A 25,070-nucleotide genomic window follows, 5' to 3' on the forward strand; every position below is an offset into this window, starting at 1 on the left:
CCTTCATTTCACACATACACTTTTTAAATCTACTAAATTCTTTGCATTTGTCAGCAATCACATCACCGTCTTCAACGTGCTCCATTTCAATCCTGCAAGACGCAGAAATGAATGTCTCCTTCACCTAACATAAAACTAAATTACCATATCAACATACAATTACTGAATTTCAAACTGAAATACACTGTCTGTTATAATAAACTCAAAGAGTAAGTGGGTGTACCAAGTGTATATACTAATGTGTTTTTGAACTGAAAGAAAAAAAAAAAACTCAACCTCTCATAACATCACTCATTCATTTCTTGAATTAAAAGCACTTTCAAACTTTAAAACATCCTACTTTGCATCACAAAAGAAATATATCTCACACCTTTATTTATCATTTAAAACCTTCTAAATCACTCTAGATCCTCTGACCAAAACGCTGGTCTAAAGTATGAACAGTTTCTTTATTCTATTTCCAAACTCAGTCACAGATCATATGTTCACTATAATCACTCAAAACTTTATTTATACTATTTTAGTGAGCAAAACCAGCATCTTACTTACAGGCATTTAGCAATATTTGCAAACAACAGTTATAAAGCTCAATAATACTCTAAACCGAAACCAATCTCTCTGCACGTCACAGCTCCTCATTTACATTCACACACACACAGTCTCACAGTCTAAAAATAGCTCCAGCACTGCCTCAGACTCCTTTCACACAGAGATCACTTATTTTATATTACAAAGACGTCTTATATTACAACTGCACAGATTTTAGGCCTGACATTTTAACACCTAAATAATTTCAACAAATTTAAGTTAACGGTCCAACCGATAAAGTCCAACTTTTTTGTAATCAATTAAGCAGTATCTGTCCAACAGTTTCTGCCCCGATTTCTAAGATCCCTAACTCAATTTAAAAGTGTCCAACACCCAAGGTCCAATCTTTGCTGCCCAAAAAAGCGCAAACCACCGTTCCAAACGGTAAAGTGGTCCAACCACTAGCTATTCTGGAGTGCCCCAAGCTCCACAGTGACCAACTGACTATCCCTCGTAGAGGACAACGGCACGCGTCCGAACCGTTGGCAAGCGTTACCTCTGGACAATGCGCTTCTTAGAACTTCCAAAGTTCCGTTCTACCAAACTTTAAGTAATTTTTGAAGACACCCCATAAAATGGGGTGGCTGTAGCTCAGGTGGTAGAGCAGGTCATCTACTGATCGGAAGGTTGGTAGTTCGATTCCTGGCTTCCCCTAGTCTTGGGCAAGATACTAACCCCAAATTGCTCTCCGATGCATCCATCGGAGTGTGAATGTCAATTAGAAAGCACTTAGGGAAAATGTGCTTGTGCGAATGGGTGTGAATGGGTGAATGCACAAGTTGTGTAAAGCGCTTTGAGTGCTCAGAAGAGTAGAAAAGCGCTATATAAGAACCAGTCCATTTACCATTTACCAAAATCACACAAGCAATTATATTGATGTCCAAGCCCGGCTTTATATTCAATTGAGACTTTACTGTCACAAACACTTCACCAATTACCTATTACACTAAATTCACTCAGCAGTCCAACTGCATTAAATTCTCTTAGCAGTCCAACTGCTTTCTCTTTACTCGGTACTGTCACTTTCAACGTTTCATTATCATTACTTCAACTTCAATTCTCATGAGAACTTCACCAAAATCAAAACAGACATTTACCAGTAATTTCAGTGAGTAGACTTAAATTTCCAATGTCCAATTTGGCACAATTTGGAATAATTTAACAGGTAGTGCCTTACCTTTGAATAAGCCGGCTTATGTCCACTCACTTCGACCACTGACTCGTGTCTGCCCGGTCGAGCGCCTCGGACCCTCTCGGTCTCAATCTCCAACTCTCTCCCCCCTCAACCACTGGCCAATGCACCAAATGTTAAGGGTCCGAAATTGAGGACGAGAGTAAAACAATGATGGTCCAGAAGAGCTTGGTCAAACAATTGATTTTAATGAATACACGCAGCGTGGGGAGATGTACACTGGAAAACATCAGTTGTAAATCCCCGCCCAAAAATACACTTCAGATTGCTTTTATAACATCAGGGTATTATAACGCCCCCTCTTGTGTTTACAAGCACATAATTTGCATCTTAAGAACATTGTTTGCCTCTTTTACAGACAATGATCAATTCTAAGAGATAAATGCAGACACAGGAGTTCCCCTTTCTGGCATCCTTTTCCAAATATGGTGATGAGGTCCCCATGGACTTGTCCTCCTTCCGTCACCTGTTGTCAAGTAAACTCTAGTGCCACATGTTGCTGAATACATTCAGGCCTTTGCTCCACTATTATTTTTACTGTAACCATATAATCAGCATATAAGCTTTTAAGATTATAGATTTAACTCAACGATTTAAAGTGGTTCTAACTGCACCTGTAATAAACATGTTAATATGTGATTATGATAACCCCTGTAATACAAATTATAACATAATGCCAACAACTTCAATAAATATTTTGATGAAATGATAATTAATGCAATGATAAAGATGATGGTTATGAACAGTAACCGTAAAATAATTCCTGTAATTCTACACTGGCTATCATATTTTAGTAGACTCCTGCTTGCTCCAGTCTGTGTGTAGCTGGACATACACACACAGAAACAGACTGGCATGGTTTTTTTGTTTGTTTGTTTTTATTATCTTTGAGAGGACATTTACTGAATTAATACAAATTCCCAACCTGGTACCCCTTTAACCAGCTCCATCATATTCTGATGGATTCCAATATAACCACGTGAAAGTCAACATAAATGCCCATTCATAGACAATTATGACAGTTGAAGCCAATATATATCATTCAAACCGCATCAGCCTACAATTGAGTCTGCAGTGTGTTCGGTAGTGACTGCTCCTTTAGTGTGCCAGTGTCGCCATCTGCTGGACAGGGCCAGCGTGGCTGCCAGCTAAATACAGTTGCAGCTTGTTATCAACTGCAGTTGCTGAGAACACAAGAAAACCCCTTTTGGGCTCTCACATTGTTTCTTCTGATTTTCTTGTTCCTGTGTCTGTCTCTTTCTTGCCAGTGTCAATGCTCACTCATGAGTTCCAGCCTCAATGTTCAGTCAGCCTGCATGCCTGACATTCATCCAGACACCAACAGCTATGAAATCACTGTCTACTGTTCAGTATGTTGGAAAACAGCATCACTATTCCTGCAAGATCCTTCAGACGTCTCAAGTCTTCAATTCAATTCAGTTCAGTTCAATTCAGTTTTATTTATACAGGACCAAATCCCAACATCAGTTGCTTCAAGGCGCTTTATATTTTCAAAAAAGATTTTCTTTTCACAAATGGAAATCAGATTATTATTTTCCTTTCTTTAAAAAACAAACAAAAAAACCCAAACAGTTAAATTGTTACTTAAAAAGTATAAGTTTTATATAAAAGCCGATCTGGGGGTATTTCTTTGTATACAAGTAAATTTGCAGGCTTAAACTGTAACTTTTCCTCTTAAAGTGGAAGTGGGCCAAAATTCCTTCATAACGACTCGAGAGACTGAGACAAAAAAAACCCCCATTTACATCGAGTTGTTGCTGCTTTGACAAGCTGTTGAATCGTGGGAGCATATTAGAATTTATTTATTTATTTTACACACTTTGTTTCTGCATTTCTGCTTTAGTTTTGCTAAATAAATAAAGACAGGGCATAATATATAGAGAGTTGTTGTTGTTCACCTCAGAATGTTTTTACCGACTTTTATGACCTGGTACAGACTAGATAATTTTTATTATGTCCTGATGATAAGCAAAACCTTTTAGGTGGTACATGGTGTGCACTCTTTTTACTCTGGCTGTAAGCACGACTGTTGTTACTGTTACTGTTGTTAAGCACGACTAGACTAAGCATCTTATATCACTTTCTATTTATAAACAATCTTTTCGGTTAAATTAGGCCTGTGTGTCATTATACTCAGTGGCGGTCCTAGCCTGTTTGGCGCCCTGGGCGAACACCCCCATTATCCAATGATACATCTGCTTACCTGTATCTTTTGCTCGTTTCTCCTTGTAGGAGCCATAATTAAATGTATTGAATTTTAATGATCACTGGGTTTTCATTTGTTTGGTTGCTATGGTGATGTGTAACGGGAGTCACGTGGGTGGTAGCGGTGACATTAAGAGGGCGTTGTCAGTCTGTCATTCACTGGTTTGATTTTGACAGAGCAGGGTTGGGTAGCCGTAGTTTTTGTTGACCGCAGCACAACGAGTTTCCCCTTGTTGCATTAGAGCCTGTGATGTTTTAAGAGTTTGAATCGCGAGCCGATCACATTGCTCTGTAAACTTTTCAAGCACTTTAATAAACAAGGAAGCAATTCCACCTCTCGCATTATTGCGTAAAGTTGACAGCGCGTCAGGCAAATAGGCAGGCTCAGTCCCCGGCCTCTAGTGACTGTGGAAGTCGCTACACGCCTCCTCTTCTTTTCTCTTTTTTTTAAACTTTAAAAATGGGTTGTGTGTGAGACTTTAAATCAACAAAATATAAAATATACATTTTAAATTGTTATTGATCCCTTTACCCCGAGTCCTAAAGTGTATATTTATTTTTTTACTCTTAAATATTTATTGTTCGTTTACTTGCACTGCTGTAACTGGAGCCTCGTCGTCTCGTCTCTCTATATACTGGACTGTATGTAGCGGAGAAGACAAAGTTTACTTTGACTTCAGCAGCGAGCAGGCGCACCGAGGGCTCTCGCGCTCACTTTTCGCGTATAGAATTTTGAAAAAACATCGGTGCAAATTATAAGTTTGTATCATAATGTCTGGTGTTTTCGTATTTGTTGGTTTGTTTTTATTTTGTTTTATTTTGCGAGTTGGTAATTTTTGCTGCTCCAGCAAGCCAGAGAATCCCCCGCCGCCCCGCCCTCTCCTCCCTGTGCCGCAAGCAGCAGGCGCACCTCGCAAACAGAGGGCGCCCTTACTCCCAGCAAATGGACGATAGAAAACCGATCGGTGCCTATGACATTCCCAGTATGCGCTGGCATGATGTCGGGGCAGCATGAGTACGAGCAATTTTTTTTTTTTTTGCCGATGCCCGTGATGTCGCCCGTATCTAAAACCGCTACTGATTATACTATACTATTCAAAGTGTATCTATGTTCTTCATTTCGGCCTGGACGAGCGGATGAAACTTTGCATGAACATCGCGTAGAGCAGCGGTCCCAAACCTTTTTTTGCGCCATGGACAGGTTTATGTCTGACAATAATTTCACGGACCGGCCTTTAAGGTGTCGCGGTAAAATACAACAAAATAAAACCAGTACCGGTACTGGTTTTATTTTAAACGCGGCCGGTACCAAAAAAACCCCCAGAAGATTTATTCATAACACACGGAAAAAGACCCAGGGGAACCGAGTTAACGGTAAAAACCGATAAAACCATACATTTCACACCCGAGCCGCCGTGGCCCGGGGGTTGGGGACCGCTGATCTGAAGGACACGTGAAGTTTGGAGATCTGTATACAGATCTGTATACAGCGATTAACTCTGCAGAAAGTTAATGACCTCTGGACTTTTACACCTCAGCATCTGGTGACGCTGCTCTGTGATTTCACATGGCCTACTACTTTTTGGCTGAGTTGCTTTCATCCCCAGTCGCTTCCACTTTGTTTACAACAGTTGTCTGTGGAATATTTAGTAACGAGGACATTTCATAATTGGAATCGTTGCACGGGTGGTATCCTATCACGGTACCACGCTGGAATTCACCGAGCTTCTGAGAGCGACCCGTTCTTTCACACGTTTGTTGAAGCAGTCCGAATGCCGAGCTGCTTGATTTTATCCTGCGGCCACAGAAATGAGTGGAACGCCTGAATTCAGTGGTTTGGATGGCTGAGTGAATACTTTTGGCAGTTCCTCAGAGAATGGCACAGTCTGAATTTGGAGTTAAATTGCTGGGATGTCCAATTCTGGGAAGATTGTGGTTTTTCTTTGGCACAAAAACTGCCCACAGTTAAGGTTTTACTAAGGTAACCACAGCAGGCTACTTCTTGGCCTCTTCATTCCCACAGAAGCAGTAAGGTTTTTCTTAAATCACTAATAACACAGTGTTACATGTCATGTATTATTCATCCAAAGTTGTTTACACTTATTTTTCAGACCCGCTAAGGACCATAAGATTTTTAATATGTCCTGATACATAAAACCTTAGGAGGATGCATTTTTTTTCTCATGTGGGTAAAACAAAAAAGGTGTGAAAGGCTCCACTCCTAGGGAAGTTAGGGATCATTAACATAGTCTGTGTGTTTTGGCAGGATGTCCCCCAGCACAAGTTTTGTAGTTCCTTCCTCCCATCAGGGCCAAATTCACAGGGTCAGCTGAGGCAACCGACAAATCAACAAGTCACATGCTAGTACATAACAGGACAAATCAAAAGCCAAACAAGGTCTTTTAATACCATTTCATTCTTTTTAATGGAAATATTTACTAACAACAGTTAAATAATCTTGCCACTCCTACAGAGGTGTGAAGGATCACTGTACAGTAAGCTTTTCACAGTATTTCTTACAATATTTACATCCCCCATCATCATCTCCTTTAGCAGTGGATGAGTACATTTACAAAGTCACATCTGCAAACCAAGCACTGCGGCCTTTTACACAGCGCTCTACCTTTCAAGTCAAAGCACTTACACAAAGTATATGTCAGCATACAAAGAAAAAAAAGTCAGTTTTCTGTACAGTATTTTGTATAATTAAGTTAGTACATTCACACACACAAAAATAGTTAATCTCAAATTAAATGCAATGCAAACTGAAGCTAACCGTTTTGGTATGACTGGACTGCAACAAACTAAGAAAGTGTGGAATGCAACGTTAGAATCAATAATAAACAAACTGATTTTAAAACAACCGTATAAAGTGACGACACGACGACAGTGAACCGTTTCAATGGCCAGCGTGGAACAGCAAATTCAGACAGCTGGTCTCAGCAGTCGACACAAAAACACATGAAATGGATGCATTTGTCTGGAATTGGGGATCAGAGTCAAGCTCATTTTCTGTTTGCCGTCACCTTACCCAGCGCCCAGTCTAAAGAGAAAAAGTTGTTGCAGCATTGTGAATACGGATGCAATATTGTGTCAATATCGTGGATCAAATATCAGGAACAGCAGGTTTCCTGGCTTCTCTTTCTTGTCACGTTCGTTTTAACACTGGTTGGATGGATTTATCACAGTTGAGATAATGTGTTGACAGCTCAGTTAATGGTGTCTTATCTCACATTAGCCATCTCTGTCTCCACTCCCTGTTTGAGGAAGTGTACTCACAGACTGAGAGCAGTGAAAGACTTGTGCAAATAAATAAAGTCAAACATTTTTTTATTTGGTCTATTTGTCCAGGCTAGTTGTTTTTTTTTAATTTGTTCTATTTGGCCACATGAAATCTGAACACTGCATCTTTAATGGATGATACTGAAGCAGTGGGTAAGGTGACCAAAGATCCAAACAGCTGCTAAATAAATGCAAAGATTTGTTGGAATGTGTCTTCAGTTCATCTCCCACACATTCAGCTTCATCTTCTGTTAGCGTATAAGATACAATGTTACAGGAACCTAAAATGCCTTCCCTTCAAAAAGCAGTCCGCAGACTGTACCAGTGTCCTCTGAAGGGAATGGAGATATTCACTCGGTGTTCATGGAGTGCGAATGCCCTCTTTATCCTGGCTGACGTCCTACCTGGGTATTAGAATTGTGTGTTCAGGCAGCAAATTCACCAATGTGGCCTTTGCAAATGCACCAAGCTGATTACTTCACTGTTAGTGGCATAAAATAACTCTTTTGATAACATTTAAATAATAAAATTCACTAAGTGAAGTAAAAGACTCCTGAATATGTGCCAGTGTATGCATCAATAACTTTTAAACCCAGTGAGTTTTGTATTGTATTAAAATCAGTTCTTATTCACACTGAGGAGAAGAGAATTATTTTACCTAAAGTTAAGAACGATTAAAGACTTCAGATATTAACAGCAACCCTCAGAAAATCGCTCTCGGGTTAACTGTTCTGAATGAAAGCCATTAACATGCTTTAGTCCCTCTCTCCTGCAGCTTAGCTGGTGAATTATTAAGCCTTCCAGTTACACGACACCAGCAGTGGAGGACAAAGGTCAGAGCTCCCTCTTTGGTGCCAAGGAGTAACACCCCATGACTTCTTTAGAAAGCTGCCAGTTCTGCTCTGCTTTTAGCCAAGTTTGGCCAACGGTGATGGAAACGAGAGGTTCAACCCCACCAGCTCTACCCTCGAGTTTTGCACTGGGATGCCCTGCAGTGATTGGGATGCCCAGCGGGGAGGTTGCAAAAAGACATCCAACTGCTTAGAAGCCTCTGGAAAAACTTAGTTTGTGAACTCTGTAAACATATCATTGATGACTTTATTGTCTGAATAGTTATTCATTATTCAATAATTACTAGTTATTATTGAGTCAGAAGTTAACTACAGTACTGTATGATTTTGTATATGACTGACAAATCTGTGAGCCACATCTCAGAAAGAACTTGAGACTTCAAAATGAGACTCTGCTCACCAATGGCTGACATCACAGTGCATTACATCACATTACATCCATCTTTTTTATACAGTCTATGTTTCAAATTACACTCAATCTGTCTGAACCGGTCTCTTGAAAAAGGTGGCAGCCTTGAACAGATACGTTTCTGCTTAGTTACGTGTTCAGTCAAAAGTTAAGCAGAAAAATTTTTAATAAATAACAAACAGACTAGCTAGATTTCAAAGAAGCCTGCTTTCTAAGCTGTAAGTACTTTTGTGCGTTAATGATTTCTCCGTCTTTCAGAGTCAGATCTTTTTCCCAGGAAAATAGTAGCTGATCTCGTGACAGACACCCCCCCCAGCTAACCCACTCCAGAATCTTTTTGAAAGCGCCACTTGATTTGACCCCAGATAAAAACTTTTGCAATATGTAATTATGTAAGAAGTTTTGACTCTAAATCTGAGATGAATAGAGTGGATTACAGCATGGGCCTGAGACTGGGCTATGATTTCAGGACGGTTTGAAAAACAGATGCATAAACCTCTGCAGAGTAAAGGGAGAAGCAACCAAAGACCAAAACTGGGAACTGGTGGGCGATCAAAGATAAAAGGGTATAAAGGGAGAGGAGGACATGGCACAAGGAGGGTGACAGAGGTGGTGACTTTCCAAAATGTCTGGAAACCTTAAATGGAAAATTTAACAGAGCGATGCGCTGTAACCATAAAAGTCAAAAAGGTGGAAATAATGCTTGAGGACAGGAACACACACAGAGGTCTCGTCTTTGTAGCCATCCCCTCCACCTCCTTCAGTACCACTTTCCAAAGAGTTGTTAACCTGAGATGTTAAATACAAATAAATAAATGCACATTTAGCTTTAACAGTGAGTCAACCTAAAGCTTTCCATTTGCTGTTCCACATATGTGGCGTTTGGCATAAAACACCAACTGACACGCAGACAAGTCTTACAACTCTAGCAGCATAAGCAGCAGCAGCGCTGTGAATTACTGGAAGATGTGGTGAAAGAAGCTGAAAGTGCTTCAACAGGAAAAACAGAGGGCACAGGAAAGGACACCCCGAGGAAAGCTCAGTGCAGAAAGCTACGGGCACTTGATGATGGAAAAAAACATGAGAAAAGGTCACAATGTGTTAAAATATGTAGAGACAGAGGAAGGAACACACACGAGACACACACACATACAATGTGACTAACACCAGGCTGCACCTGTAGTCAGTTTCAGAAAACAAACCATCATCCTGACACTCCTCTACCCTCTCCTTCCTCTTGTGACATCATTACCAGCGTTGTGGAACATTTTGGTGTCCGATCCCAAACACAGACCTCTCTACGCCTGGTTCAACTGCTCTAAGAGGAAAAGCGTGACGGTTTTTCAACATATATTAGAAACGCAGACGAATGCACTTGCACACATACACACGTGGAAGTTTTGTCGTTCTCGGGCTACAGCGGTGACATACGTGGAGCTAAAGTTTGGAGGAATCAAAGAGTAATTGCGCTTGTTGCAGGAAAAGGATGCCAGGCTGACCGAGGAGTGGTCCATCACAGCTGGCTCACAGAAGCGTCCTCATGTGAGAGGAAGTCCCAGCATTTAACCTTCAAACACACCTCCTTCTGGGCTCCTCTCCTCGTCCTTCTGGCTTCCTTCGCCTCCTCTCACTCTGGGATCTGCATGGCCATCACTGCAGGTTTAGTCTTGAAGTACTGGTTGAAACGTAGCACGGCGTACCTGCAGACAGAGAGACAGAAAGGACTGATTTTTGACTTTGTCGCTTGCACAGAGATGTCTCTTCTCTAAGATTTCTTCTTGGAATGTTACATATTGTGTTCTGTAGATAAGATAAAAAAGTTTGTGGACACAATTTTTGGCAGATTGGTGAACCTTTGCCACATTCCCAAACACATTCAACCATGACTTGCATAACTCATCTGCATGGATGTGGTGGTGTGTGCATCTCTGTGTATGTGTGCGCATACAGTCATGATGCTTAGTGCTAACACTTCACACACGCACACTTACCCCAGGAAGTCAAAATCGATGGAGGAGTATTTGGCTTGGATGAGAGCCCAGAAACCCCAAAAGAAGTGAGAAGCCTTGAGAAAAAACAAATGAGATATCAGATGTGTACCATGAAACAGCAGGGTTGAGCTTGCAAGAGATACTCTGTGCATCTGTTAACATCTGTCTCACCAGAGCAAACTTGTTGACCTGAACGTAGAGCGTCTCTAGCTCTCGCTGGCTGACCTCCTCTGTGTTCTTGGTGAAGAGTTTGTAAGCCTGCAGATACACCTTAAGCCACTCCATTTGCATCTCCCGACTAGGATAGAGTCCATAGTCCGGCTCAGTCATGCCTGAACAAACACATGGACATGCAGTTGAAGGATAAGCTGTGCGCCATGAACGCATAGCTAACTCGCGTAAATCACACTGTGCTTTTGCTGACCTGCAAATTCATTGAAGTGGTTGCCGATGTCAAAGGCCTGGTAGTTGTAGCTGGAGTACTCATAGTCGATGAAGCGCACATGACCTTAAGGAGACCAGAGAACGCGTAACACGTACAGTACATTATTATGCACGTGGTCATTTACAGCAAAGCTGAAGGGAAGCAATATGGCACACTCTTCAGGTACTGCCGCCAAATGCAGTGCACAGTCACATGACAGACAAAGTCAGAGACCGTTAAAAAGCCTGCTAGTTCTGCTGCCTCTTCACTCAAGTGCTACTGACTGAACCTGAAGAGTCTCTTTACATGGAACTACTGTGCGCTTCAGTTAATGTTCCTTTGTTGGGGCAGGGATTGTTTTTGATGGTCAGCTTGAGACAGCAGGAAGAAGAGGGATTATGTAGTCACATAATCCCTCTTCTTCCTGCTGTCTCAAGCTGACCAGCACCTCCAGTGCGACTATTAGACGCACTGGAGGGACTTGTTGGTCAAACTGTACACCAGTCATCTACACCTGGATGACCGGAACAAGAGCCAGTGGACAACACCTGTGCAACATTCATGGCAATTTACATGAATGCACTGAAAAACTGCAAATCTTTGATCTTTGTCTATAGTAACAACAGTCTGTCGTTACTATAGACAAGGAGCAGATATACTAAGACCAGATAGACAGACTTAGCTGGGCAAATTAGCATGAATCTACAAAAACTGAATAATGCTTGTGGCTCCACAGGTGATTTAGTAACAATACGCCCATGTATGACAGTAAATGCTGCCAACAATAACTTACTAACAACATATGCACAGCTTGTTGCATATAGTCTAAGCAAAGGTTTTTTTAATTTCTCAAACTGATGGGGACGGAGCAGGGAGTAGTCCTTTATATGAATCCTGAGTTGAGTCCGTAGATAAAGTCTGTTTTATTACAAACAGTTGCACTATATAAACCCAAAATATATATCAGCAGACCCGACCAAGCAGCATTTTGGAGGAGCCCGATGAATGCAATGTTAATGAAACCACTGCAACTTGTGCACAAGCATAAATATACACATCACACTCATTTATTTTTTTTCTGTTTTGCTTCTTGTTTCACGCCGCATGTGTTTCTTGATCCTACAATAGAGAACTTTTTGAATTGTAGTACAATTGTAGTACAGATGAACCCTAGTTATTGTGAATGCTAACATTACAGCTGAATTAATTTGCTAACAGGCAAATGCTTTTTCTCCCAGAAACCAAATTAACATATATAATATTTGTTTATGGGTGTTTCTTGTTAATTTGTAGAGCACACAAATCCTTTTCCGGTCATTGATGGTTATCAGCATGCTGCACTGTGCATCATGGCTAATGCTAACGTAGTCAGCTATTGTGGGATTCATGCTAATTTGTCCAGCTGTTTGCGTTAGCCAAGCTGTGGTACAAAATACTAGAATTCTTAGTATTTTGTACCACAGCTTGGCGAACGCATGTGACAACTATCTGTCTGTTTTGAAGCTCCTCAAAGCCCAAGGCCATTTCTATAAATGTTAGCGCAGACTGCCTAAAGAATAAAAGGGAACAACTGTAAAAGTTATACTAAAAGGGAAATATTATGCAAATAAAGCATTACCTTAGTAACTCCCAACCTTTGCATGTTAACACCAAAAGATGGTTTTGTGCTGGTGCAGGCAGTTAGTAAAACATGCCTCACTTTTAGTGATCCAGCTGTCAATGATCCACTGGAGTGGGGGCAGTGTGGGGAGTGAAGTTAGCAGTGCTGCTGATCATTCTGGATGTAAAATAGAATCACAGCCGTGAGACGAGAAGCTCAGATTAAGGCTCAGACACTTACCCTCTTTGCTGTTGTGGATGATGTTCTTGCAGAGCAGGTCGTTGTGACAGAGCACCACAGGTGAGCCCAGTGTAGAAAGATGCTCCTTCATCCAAACCATCTCCTGCTCCAGCACCACCTTGCTGGGAACTTCCTGCTGTATTCTGGACAGGGAAGGAAATGGAGAGAAGGTCAGCGTAGTCGTGCATATTGTTGTGTTGTGACAACCATTCAGAAAAGCTGCACACACAACACTGTGTCCACCTGTTAAGTAAGTATGACAGGAGTACTTTCACCGGCTGTTTTTCACCAAAATAAAATGCCTTTCATTGTTTTGGTATCATTGCCAAGTGGGAACATGTGTGAAATGAAAACAACTGAGGGCGACATGCACAGGCAGCACACGAGCTCAGTGGGGCTCTGGCCTGCTGACTCCTGGGAACACAGTTGCAGAGAAACAAGTTCTCAGTGGACCCTCCTGGTGCTGGAGTCACTGTTATTACGGCTACATTACACCTCATTTATTGAGTTTTCAGACCCGACTACCAAGATCTGATCTGCGATTTATTCCACACTGTACTTGAAATCAACATTCATGCATATCCTGCACCAATATTTATATAAATCTTTGCTCTTTTCATCTGTGTGCACATGACACAAACCTACTGAGGATTCACGCATCATAAAGGGTTCAGCCCAGCTAAGATTGTGTAGTCTGATCTAATCGGACGAGCAGCAGATTTGGCTTGATGGTAGTCCAAAGGTGGTCTTACTGGATAGCAGAGAAAGAGCTAAGGTAGTCTCACTCAAGCAAAAGCTAAGAGTGCTGAGTAGAAACCCCTTTGTTAAATGTAATGGGCTTATGTGGATTACTCCAGTATCAGCCTGAAGACAGTCTGAGCTCAGAGAAAACCAGTGTGCACACAGGACACACCCTTTCCTCTCAGATTTCCATCTAGCTAGCTCTCTCTCTGAGACTCACGCAAACTTAACTCATCCAACATGTCATCCACAGAGGAAATGTTACTGAAATGATTCTGATTTAGACTAAATGCTACAAATAACACTGGCCTATTAAAATGAAGCGCAATGTGAGGACTTCTCAGACAGCAGTGTGCAACAAGTGTCTGCTGTCCAGGACCAGGGCACTCTAGCTGTCTGTGTTACCAGGGACGGGATAAAGTGATCTGATAGGCCGAGCTAAGCAAACATCTGCTGGCCCACTGAATGCCAAACACTCCCTAATCCAGTCTGCTATTATTGTTACAGTTATATAAGCCACATGCTGGACGTAATCTAACAGGGAAGAGAACAAAGATATTAGCTGGGACTGGGCAGCTGGCCAGGTTATAAAATGGTATACTTTATCTGCTCCACATGTCTCTGCCATGCTATCCTCCTGATTATATAGAGATGAATTTACATTTTCATTAAACACACTTCTAGGTAACGGTGGGAAATTACATCTCTATTACATCTCATCTTTTGGCTGACAAATATCTTGGTGTTTTCTGTGCTGCAAGCTATGTGTTCAGTTTTATGCTAAAGCTACAAGTCAACGATATTTCATTAATATAAAACACAAAGATAAGATTTAAAAGTTTACTGTCTCCATGCTGTTTTGACATATTTCAGTAGAAATATAAAGCTTGCTCCATTGTTGTAATGAGCTAATTAGCATATCAATAACATTATTGTGTCATAGGTTAATTCTGCCCAGTGTCTGACCTTAGCACATGTTTACTTCTCTCTGCAGACTTGTTATTTGGGTTATATTCCATATGCAGTCAAATCATGTGACTTTGCAGTATGTGTGCTTGCAATGGAACTAACTCTCTTCTACTGAGACTAGCTAAGGTGTATTGCTTATTTAGTCCTACATGCTTTTTAAACAAAACTGGAAAAAAAAAAAAGAGAACTTGAGTCGGTGCCGAGTATTTCAGCTGCATGACAGTCTTAATTGCTAACGCATTCTCTAATGGACAGTGCTGTGCCAACAGGAACATTTGTTAGCCTTCAAACCCTGGAAATAATGTTAAAGTTTATATTTGGACATCAATACATGAACCGCACAGGATACAGTCGTACGTGTTTTGCAGTTATCTCTGTCATTTTTTATGCAAACAAAGCCCAACTACCCCACTGCTTCATCAGAGAGAACTTGCAGAATATTTCAGGCTCTATGCAAACAGCTTGTGTCCTCGTTTAACAGGAAACTCATGCTGGGCTTTATGGACTATTTGCATGATTATCACGGCGATAATGATAACCTTAACTTTGAGCTATGAAAGCTGAGAAGCAGGAGCTCACCTGATGTTGGAGGCTTGCTCTGTGAATTCTGTGGCTACAAGCGAGAAATATTTCCGCATCTTGATCCAGAGGTTGGGTTTGGGGATGCAGCCATTGTGTGCATGGATGGCGTGGATACGAGCCATTTCCCTGGCTATCAGCCTGAGAGGAGACAGACAGAACAAGGTTACAGTCGTGGCAAGAGTTCAACTACAGACCATTAGTATCTAGTTATAAAAAATTCCCACAGTACAATGGCAGAGTGTCCTACTTCATTTATCTACAAGGACAAATTTTGGTTATAGAGTTCCTGGAGATAGTTGAATTAAAACAAGAAAATACATAATGTTCACTACACAGAGCTGACTTCCACAATGGGAAGACCTTTTCACAGTCAAAACATTGTGTTACCAGATAAAGCATTCCCTCTAAATGTTGCAATTCAGCTCAGAACCTTGTGGAATTGTCCGTTTTCTTCATTATACAGTTCTTTATTTGTGTGTCCTGTGCATTTCTCCATGTGTTTAATCTTTGTTGTTTTAGGCAGAAAACCACTGATGTTAAAATTTTCACCATCTTTGAGTAAACTCAAAAAACCCATTTAAACATTGCCGTGACAACATCACACCTGAGCAGAGTAGGATCTCTGACATCCTGCGTTCCCAGTGCATCTCCCTGCATGAACTCATAGCAGATGCCATTTAGAAAGGTGCAGTAGAGGCGAGGAGCACAACCGTTAGCATGCAGCACCTAGGAGACACACAAAAAGATGAGAATGAGGTAGGAGCAAACAACTGCTTAAATTAATTAATTTAGGACTCGGCAACACTACCTGAAAGCTCTTAAGCTCATTGTCTCGGTCCACAATCAGCTCTGTTTTGTTTCCATATACTCGGACCAGGACTACGTCATCTGGACTGTCGTCCACGTAGCAGCCCACTAGCTTGTTGGTGGTTCCATCGGTGAAGAGCTGGAAAAAGATGAAACCACATCTCATCTCACACAGAGCCTCTGATTATACAGCGCCATGGTGCTTCAGGTGTGTTTTCCTTAAAGCTATTAGTTACCTCTAAGTCAACATCAACACTGAAGACACCATACAGCTTTGACCTACATGAGATGAATGTGTCAGAACGCTGCAGCAGGGTTCACAGAAGACTTGAGCTAAATGCTGAAGCGGTTTTTAAGTCATCTTACTAAGATTTTGTTTGAATAATAGTTGTACAAGAACATAAGAACAGGGTTGGTCAGTCTGTGTTAGCAAGAGCAGTGTATGGACAGGGACATGGAGAGGGATATTACAGTAGGGCATAAAACCCTCATCAAAAATGAATGCACACTACAGAGTGTAGTGGTTCAACAGCCCTCTGCAGCGGACTGCACAGATATAGTCCTCAGATAGAGTCATCCGCCACCATGTTCTCGTCAAGTGGTTGAGTGTTTGTGTGGCATCTACCAAGCCCACTTGTGCCCTTACGCTGATGACGCTGATGACATACCCAACATTTTACTGAGTTACTCCCTTTAGTCTAAGAGGAAACATTTCTATCTTGGTCATAACATCCTGGACGGTACGGTGTAGCAGTAGTTATAACGGTCACGTCACAGCAAGAAGGTCCAGGGTTCAAATCCATTAACTGTGTGGATCTTGCATGTTCTGCTAGTGCCTGCGTGGGTGCTCTCCATGTATTCTGACTTCCTCCCACAGTCCAAAGGTTAACTGGTGATTTTATCCATCTGGCTACAGGATGTTTTTTTAAGCTCAAACTTGTAATGTACACCCGGTATTTGTTTCATATCAGCTCACGTTCACACTGTAAATGAACTGTAAACAAACTGTAAACAAACTGTAAACAAACTTTGGTTGTTTTGGTCCACATATGAGTGCAGTTACTATGTTCACATCTACACAAACAAACTGCACCAGTTGGGAAAACTAACTCAATTTAAACGTACTGAACAGCGTAGGTGTAAAAACACCCCGAGTGTTCCTTCATATCACTGGTTTACATGAAGACTTCCTGCACGTCACCTGACGAGTCTTAAAGAGTGATGCTGTCAACAAGCTGAGTCAAATGCTTTTTCTAAAATGAAGAGTTTTCTAAAGTGAAAAGTCAGCAAAAAGCCTTGTGTGTCTGAAACTTAGCCTTAAAAAAAAATCGGAGTGACAGCGTGGCTCCAGTGGACAGCGGTGGGCCGGTCCGTCCCGCTGCAGCGGACACAATAACAACATACACGCTGCCTGCATCTCCCCCCAAGGACCAGACGCTCACTCACGCATATCTGGCATTCCGCACGTGGCTCACCACAAAGATGGGCGACAGGCATCCCTGTTATGACCATTCATACACAAGCATACACGCCTTTGCCAAAACGTGACTGATCCCTTCTGCCCGCCACACAATACGCTGCTAAGACCTACGATCAATACATCGACAGACAGCGATAAGCTTGGACCCAGACAGAGGTAAACATTTTGCCATATACTGCTTGCATGGGACATTGATGGTGGCATCCCCCCACCCCACAACCACCCCACTACCAATAACCGGGTCCCTGTAGGGTGACCTCACTATACAGGCTGGAACAGGTTTCCTTTGATTGACATGAATGTTTTGAGTCTTTATTATGTGAAACTTGTAAGAGGAGACCATTTCTCTGTCGCTGCAGGCGCTCTGCCATTTTCAGGAATTGTGTGGATGTTTGGCAATGGACAATAAAAATCTCCCTGTCCAGGTGGCAGGGCCGGTCAGGTCTTCCCGTCAGCTGTGCAGGTGTATAAATCCACGGTCAGAGTGGTAGTCATTGAGAGAAGTTTTGCCAGTCTGGCCTGGAAAAGTCTAGGTAAACACGGTCACATCCTCAGCCGCAGGTGGCTGTTGTGCGAGGCCCAGGGAGAGGAGTAACCAGGATATAAATACAGGGCTGAAGCAGCTGGGCTTAGACTGTGCCACTGGAGACCTTTAACAGTTCTGTAGTGCTCACTGCTCCAAAAACTTTGACCCAGCTACGATACATCAGTTACTAGATCCTTTTACCTGGAATCAATTATGCATTTTCCTTTCCCTGACGAGTCAAGTCTCTGTGGACTACCTAACACCACCACACTTCTAGGGAAAGCTTTTAAAAAGACTTCTTGGAACCACATCTGCCACCAACTGTTATTATATTACAATGAATAAACGTGCTGATAAGCACCATTGTCTACATACCCAATGGTACAGTATTTCATGACGTTGTTATAGGGGTGGATGTTTAGCTCTTGGCCTGTATTATTAAAGCACATTGTTATTATCATCCCACATCAAAAAATAAACAAAAGCACAAAACTGAGGTAGGCCAATAACGATGAATTCCATATAAGAGTTCCCTTTAACTTTGTAAATCAACATCAAGGCTTTATTTCCAACCTTTTAATCCCCTGTTTAATGCAAAGTTAATTTGCAAATATTAGATATAGATTTTAATCCCACAGTAGGGAAATTCACTTGTTGCAGCAGGATGAGGGTCAGAAAAAAATGGAATTAGAGATGTATTCAAAAACAATAAAAATAAACAAATAAGGTGCTACAAAAAGATGAACCTGCTAAAAATTAAGATCAATACAATTTTTCTCCTGTTGACTCTCAGGCCTGATCGCTCTATCAACACAAAATGATTTCCACTTTTTGAAAATTCATGACAACCATTCAATAAAAGTTCAGATCTAACATAACGAAAGAATAAATCATCCAGTATCTGATAATGGGATGCAGGGGCACCAGGCTAAGCAGGGAGCCCAGATCTTCCTCTCACCAACCAGCGAGCCCTCCAGTTTATCCGGGGACTTATTGAGGTGTTTCCAGGCCAGTCGACAGACAGAATCTCTCCAACGTGTCCTTGGTCTGCCCCGTGCCTCCTCCAGGTAGGACATGCCCAGCTGAAACACCTTTCCCAGGAGGCAATGCCTCAACTGACTCCTTTTGATGTGGAGGAACAGGGGCTCTATTCTGAACCCCTCCCAAATGACTCAATTCCTCTTCCTATGCTAATGGAGAGCTTATCTACAGTTCGGAGAAAGCTCATTTGCAAAGCATACATCTGCAATCTCATTCTTTCCCCTTTAAAAGAACCAACAATGTCCTATCTGCCTGCATCTGAATTTGTATTCTCAGATGGCTGGCATCACCATCAGCCCACATACCATAACAGTAGATGACTTTTGTATGGATAAAAGGATAAAAGTTTTCAAAGGTCGACAGCTACATGTATTTTCGATCTGGATGAGTAAATAACGCCGCCTTGTGAGAGATGGAGAACATGCTTAAAAAAACGACCACATGTAAATCTTACGGTTTGCTGACTTAGACTTTTACAGTGCAGGGTCACTAAAGTTCCAGTAATAATAATTTGTGACATTAATGTTATGACATAACAGTAAAGTATTTTTCCATTGTCAGGTAAATCATTCTTACATTTTAAATGAGCTGCCACTAACAGCCTGGACTGCTGGTGAGAAGCAAAGATTGGTGGGAGTTGACCAGTAAGGCAGGGTTGGCAGAGGTGTGCTCACGTGTTGGTGCCCGATCTACAGCAGCTATAAATAAATGTTGATTAGTGCATCCAGTAGCACAGTAACTATTACGCCAAATTAAACTCAAAGAAGTTCAAATGATTGCTGGAGTACTGTTTTGCCATTCAGGTGGGCGTGTCCCAGTAATCTGACATCACCTGAAAGCTAGAGAGACATGTTGGCTTGCTAATGCCCATCAGTGATAAGATACATATGACTGGGGCTGATGTTTAATCTCTGCTTTTGTAGCTGAGGAAATGTTCAAAGAAGAGATGAAAGACTTTAAAACACTTAAAGAAAATAATGTTTTTTACTTTACTTGTATAAAATGGGAACAACAACAATATTATCCTGAGGCTCAGCCTATTTACTATGTCCTCTGTAGTGGACATAGTAAAACTGGAAGATGTTTTTTCCAACGGTTATTTGTTTACTACAACAAAAAAAAAAAAAAAATCACACTTCTTTAGTACTATTTTTTAAGAAAACATTTAAACGATTTAAAAGAAGAGACTGTATATCTTGGCCTCCAACATGTACACTCCATTGAAGTCCAAAAGCAAGTGTGTCTAATATCATGAAGATTCACACACATGTATTTGGGAAGAAACGAGACACAACAATCCGCTGCAGGCTGTAAATGAACACAAAGTGCAGGGACCTGCTGTAACACAGTCTGTCCCTTTGAACTAGTAATTAGCCATCACCGTGTTACTTTATCAAACTGACCATCGCGCCACCATCAGCTGCCCTCTGACACCAAGATGACAGAGCGACTTATACCAGCTTTCACACCGTCTTTAAGTGCCCTACGTGGTGTGCACCTTGGACATACACTACAGATAAGAACCGTACCAAGTTTTGGGACATCCTACGTTCTGGTGCAAGTTTGCTAATGAATTAGAACGCCTTGATAGCTACGGTAACCTATAAGTGTAAATTTTCTCTAAAGCAAAACAAATTTAAACGTCTTCGTTGGTAAAGAAAATAGAAATAGAAATAGTCAACTATATGCGGTGCAATAAAATAAATCCAGCTAGGCGACATGTCAGGTTGCCACGGGCCTCCTACTAGCTTGCCGGTGATGCTGCAAAGCTGTCAATCCTTTCCTAGCCTAGCATAATCAGTACAGCTAGCTTTGCGGCTAACGTTACCTTGGTCTTGACGTCGCTCGAGTCCCACGCCGGTCTCAGCTCTTTAATGAGCTTCATCGCTCCTTCCGTTACGTTGCGCTCGTCCACGAACACCGGGATTTTTCTAATTACCGGCGAGCCCACGGGTACATGTATTTGCGTCTCCATCCTGCAGCAATTTCTCTGAAACGTTAATCTCCAAGCCCTTGGCGGATATTTCTAAAATTGCACCATACAAGTGTCGCTTGGTTTAGAAGTAAGTGTTGGTGTGGTTTTTGTGAGTGACCTAAGACTGGCTCAAGAGATTTATCAGGCTGCAGTAACGTTGAGTTGAAAGCGGTACAGATGAACGATCAAACTGCCGGGTACTGATGCTCGTCGCCGGTTTTCTTAGGAGGAGTCAGCCAACTGTACGGTTTCCTCCTAATTGGCTCCGCCCGCCCGGGATCATCCGATTGTACCGCCGGTTGAGACGCACCGCATTTGAGCACGCCCATTACGAGGATGCCCGAGCAGTGCCGGGTTCAGCCGAATGATAGCCGATAAAATGGAAAAATTCGTTTCGAAAGTGAAGCCTGGAATTAGTGATGGGACGCGCTGCGCCGAGGCTTCGGAGTGTCGAGAAATCCAGGAAGGCTTTTATCAAGCGCGTGCCGAGGCTTGCTTCTTTAAGGGCGAGTGACGTCACTAATGACGTCTGAAGCCTCGCTGTTTTAGCGGGTGGTTCGAGTGTTGATAAGATAAGATAAGATAAGATACCTTTATTAGTCCCACAAGGGGAAATTTCATGTTAAGGCTGCCGACCTATTGCACGCAATGGCGGCGCCATCTTACCCTCCGACCATACATACATTACACAAAAACATCACATGGGGAAGACAGGTCAGAGAGGTATAACAATGGAAAATGCACCACATGAGGAAAGATAAGGAGAAAAAAATAACTCCTCCCAGACTGAGCTCCAATAGGGAGATCAGTTTGAGAACAGAAAAAAAACACCTTGGTGTGATTTATGATTTATAGACATTTATAAAGCGCAAAATTTGCTTGTCAGTGTTCCTGTTGGAGTTTCACATCTGACATAGACGAGGTTGTTACCATGGAGTATGCTGAAAGGAGAAGGGTTTCCCCCTATATGGCAACACTTTCTCCCACTAAATTAATACACATAAGTCGCAAGTCGTTCTTTTTTGTTCTTTTCCATTCCAAGGTGAAGCATTTGTTGTATGCCAAGCAACCAGGGTACAACAACAACACCTGTTCTATGGTATCATCTAGGCTGAGATGCAAATATCCAAACCGGGCTTGCTGTGGGATGCTTGTACACCCCTGCTTCCTCCTGCACCACGTAAGAGGGTTTTTTTTCTTTTTTTTTCTAAAGTTGGAGAGGTTATTACCAAAAAGAGAAACTGGCTGAGTCAAGCACAGTGGAAAAACTATGATTTTTTAAATAAAAATAAATAAAGTCACCCTCACTGCAGTATTCCTATTCACACTGTAAAGGTTTTAAAATAAACATCTCATCTGTTTAAACACTGACTGAAAGCATACTGGCAAGTATTTTACATTGATATCTTCTATTACTATTGCCTCCACATTATTAAACAACAAATTAAATGAACAAAAGAATAAACCACAAAAATTCAGATTAAGGTGTTTTTATTTCTTGCTAGTTATTACTCCCACGCTGACACTGTTGTAAGGCAGCCAAGAGGAATGATAAATAGATGCAATTTGTCATTGCATCTATTTATCATTCCATAAAGGTTTTGACCACCAGGGGGTGGTGAGGCTTCATCTGGCCAACACTACCTGCATTTTCTATTGAAAGAAAAATAAACGGTGAAGAAGTCGCCCACATTAAGACAGTAGCAAATGTAAACAGACTAGACTCTACTTCAATTTCTGATAGTTTTTATCAGAAATTATCAAGTTTTTATAAATGTTCTAGATATTTCATCAACAGTCTAAAATGTATATATAGTTAAGTACTAGACCACAGGATAAGTGTATCCCATAAGATTATTGCACTTGTGTAAAAGCATTAAAGTGGGTCTAACGGCCTCAAAACAAAGAGGCTGCCTCTTTGTTTTGAGTTGTAACAGGCTGCGAACTTGTGATGGAACTGTGGAGAAGTAAGTGTGTGCACAGATGGACATATGAGTTGAATTCAATTCAATTCAATTTTATTTATATAGCGCCAAATCACAACAACAGTCGCCTCAAGCTGCTTTATATTGCACAATAATAGATACAGAGAAAAACCCAACAATCATATGACCCCCTATGAGCAAGCACTTTGGCGACAGTGGGAAGGAAAAACTCCCTTTTAACAGGAAGAAACCTCTGGCAGAACCAGGCTCAGGGAGGGGCGGGGCCATCTGCTGCAACCGGTTGGGGTGAGAGAAGGAAAACAGGATAAAGACATGCTGTGGAAGAGAGAGATTAATAACAAGTATGATTCAGTGCAGAGAGGTCTATTAACACATAGTGAGGGAGAAAGGTGACTGGAAAGGAATCAGAATCAGAAGGGGTTTTATTGCCAAATGTTGAGCAGGTTTACAACATTAGGAAATTGCTGCGGTACAAACATACTGTAATATAACGCTTAAATAGACATAAAAATAAGAATTAAAGAATTAAAAGTGCTAAGTAGATAGATATATACATGGGTGCAGGTGATCATCAGGTCCAAACATGGAATGATGCAGTGAACACAGTGTAGGGTCATGTGTTAGTGGTGGGAACAGCCATATGGATATTGTTCATGAGTCCAACAGCAGAGGGGAAGAAACTGTTCTTATGGCGAGAGGTTCTGGTGCGAATGGACCGGAGCCTCCTGCCTGAGGGGAGCAGGTCAAACAGACTGTGTCCAGGGTGAGAAGGGTCAGCTTTGATCCGAGCTGCACGCCCCAGTGTCCTTGAGGTGTACAGGTCCTGCAGAGATGGGAGTCTGCAGCCAATCACCTTCTCAGCAGAGCGCACAACACGCTGCAGTCTCTGCTTGTCCTTGATAGTGGCTCCAGCGTACCACACGGTGATGGAGGAGGTGAGGATGGACTCGATGATTGCAGTGTAGAATTGCATCATCGTCCATGTTGGCAGGTTGAATTTCTTCAGCTGCCTCAGGAAGTACATCCTCTGCTGGGCTTTCTTTATGACGGAGGTGATGGTGGGCTCCCACTTCAGATCCTGGGTGATGGTGGTACCCAGGAAGCGGAATGAGTCCACAGAGGTGATGTGGGTGTCAGTCAGGATGATGGGGGGGAGTGGGGCTGTGTGCTTCCTGAAGTCCACAATAATCTCCACTGTCTTCTGGGCATTCAGCACCAGGTTGTTGTGGCTGCACCAGGACACCAGACGTTCAACCTCCTTCCTGTAGGCAGACTCATCCCCATCCGAGATGAGTCCAATAACGGTGGTGTCATCTGCAAACTTGATTAGCTTGACAGACTGGTGGGTGGAGGTGCAGCAGTTGGTGTACAGGGAGAAGAGCAGAGGAGAAAGAACACAGCCCTGAGGGGAGCGGGTGCTGATGGTCCGGGAGTCCAAGACATTCTTTCCCAGCCTCACATGCTGCTTCCTGTCCGTCAGGAAGTCAGTGATCCACCGGCAGATGAGATCAGGCACATTCATCTGGGAAAGCTTGCCTTGGAGATGGTCTGGAAGGATGGTGTTAAAGGCAGAGCTGAAGTCCACAAACAGGATCCTGGCGTAGGTTCCTGGGGAGTCCAGATGCTGCAGGATGAAGTGTAGAGCCATGTTGATAGCGTCGTCTACAGACCTGTTGGCTCTGTATGCAAACTGCAGGGGGTCCAGGAGGGGGGCCGTGAGTGTCAGGGCCGTGAGTGTCAAAAAACTCAATAATAATAATAATGTGATTCCTCTCCATGAATCGCTACCTTATCGTGGTGGAGGGGTTTGTGTGTCCCAGGGATCCCAGGGGCTATGTTGTCTGGGGGCTTTTGCCCCCTGGTAGGGTTTCCCATGGCAAATTGGTCCTGGGTGAGGGACCAGACAAAGAGCGATTCAGAAGACCCTTATGAAGAGAACATCGAGGGAACAGTTTACCCTCCCCAGGATAGGGTTACGGGGCCTTGCCCTGGAGCCAGGCCCGGGAGGGTGCCCAGGCGAAGCGCCTGGTGGCGGGCCTTAGTCCATGGGGCCCGGCCGGGCACAGCCCGAAGAGGAGACATGGGCCCATCCTCCCGCAGGCCCACCACCAGCAGGAGGCGCCATAGGGGTCGGGTGCATTGTGTGCCGGGCGGCGGCCAGGAGCGGAGGCCCTGGCGGACTGATCCCGGCTGCCAAGAC

At 42.5% G+C, this 25,070-nt stretch overlaps 1 protein-coding gene across 1 annotated transcript; it reads right to left on the reverse strand.

Annotated features, from left to right (window-relative positions):
* Positions 1–6,406: 6,406 nt before the first annotated feature.
* Positions 6,407–21,324, reverse strand: etnk2 (ethanolamine kinase 2). The gene is made up of 9 exons (XM_031748468.2): positions 20,778–21,324; positions 15,904–16,041; positions 15,700–15,821; positions 15,093–15,233; positions 12,804–12,946; positions 10,964–11,047; positions 10,711–10,871; positions 10,540–10,613; positions 6,407–10,248 (listed from the first exon to the last, which is right to left on the reverse strand). Exons 1-9 carry the CDS (start codon positions 20,922–20,924, stop codon positions 10,176–10,178), a joined length of 1,083 nt encoding a protein of 360 aa, XP_031604328.1. The 5' UTR covers positions 20,925–21,324; the 3' UTR covers positions 6,407–10,175.
* Positions 21,325–25,070: the final 3,746 nt, after the last annotated feature.

The sequence above is a fragment of the Oreochromis aureus genome, linkage group 5, assembly GCF_013358895.1.
Source record: "Oreochromis aureus strain Israel breed Guangdong linkage group 5, ZZ_aureus, whole genome shotgun sequence".
In the NCBI taxonomy this organism is placed as follows: Eukaryota; Metazoa; Chordata; class Actinopteri; order Cichliformes; family Cichlidae; genus Oreochromis; species Oreochromis aureus.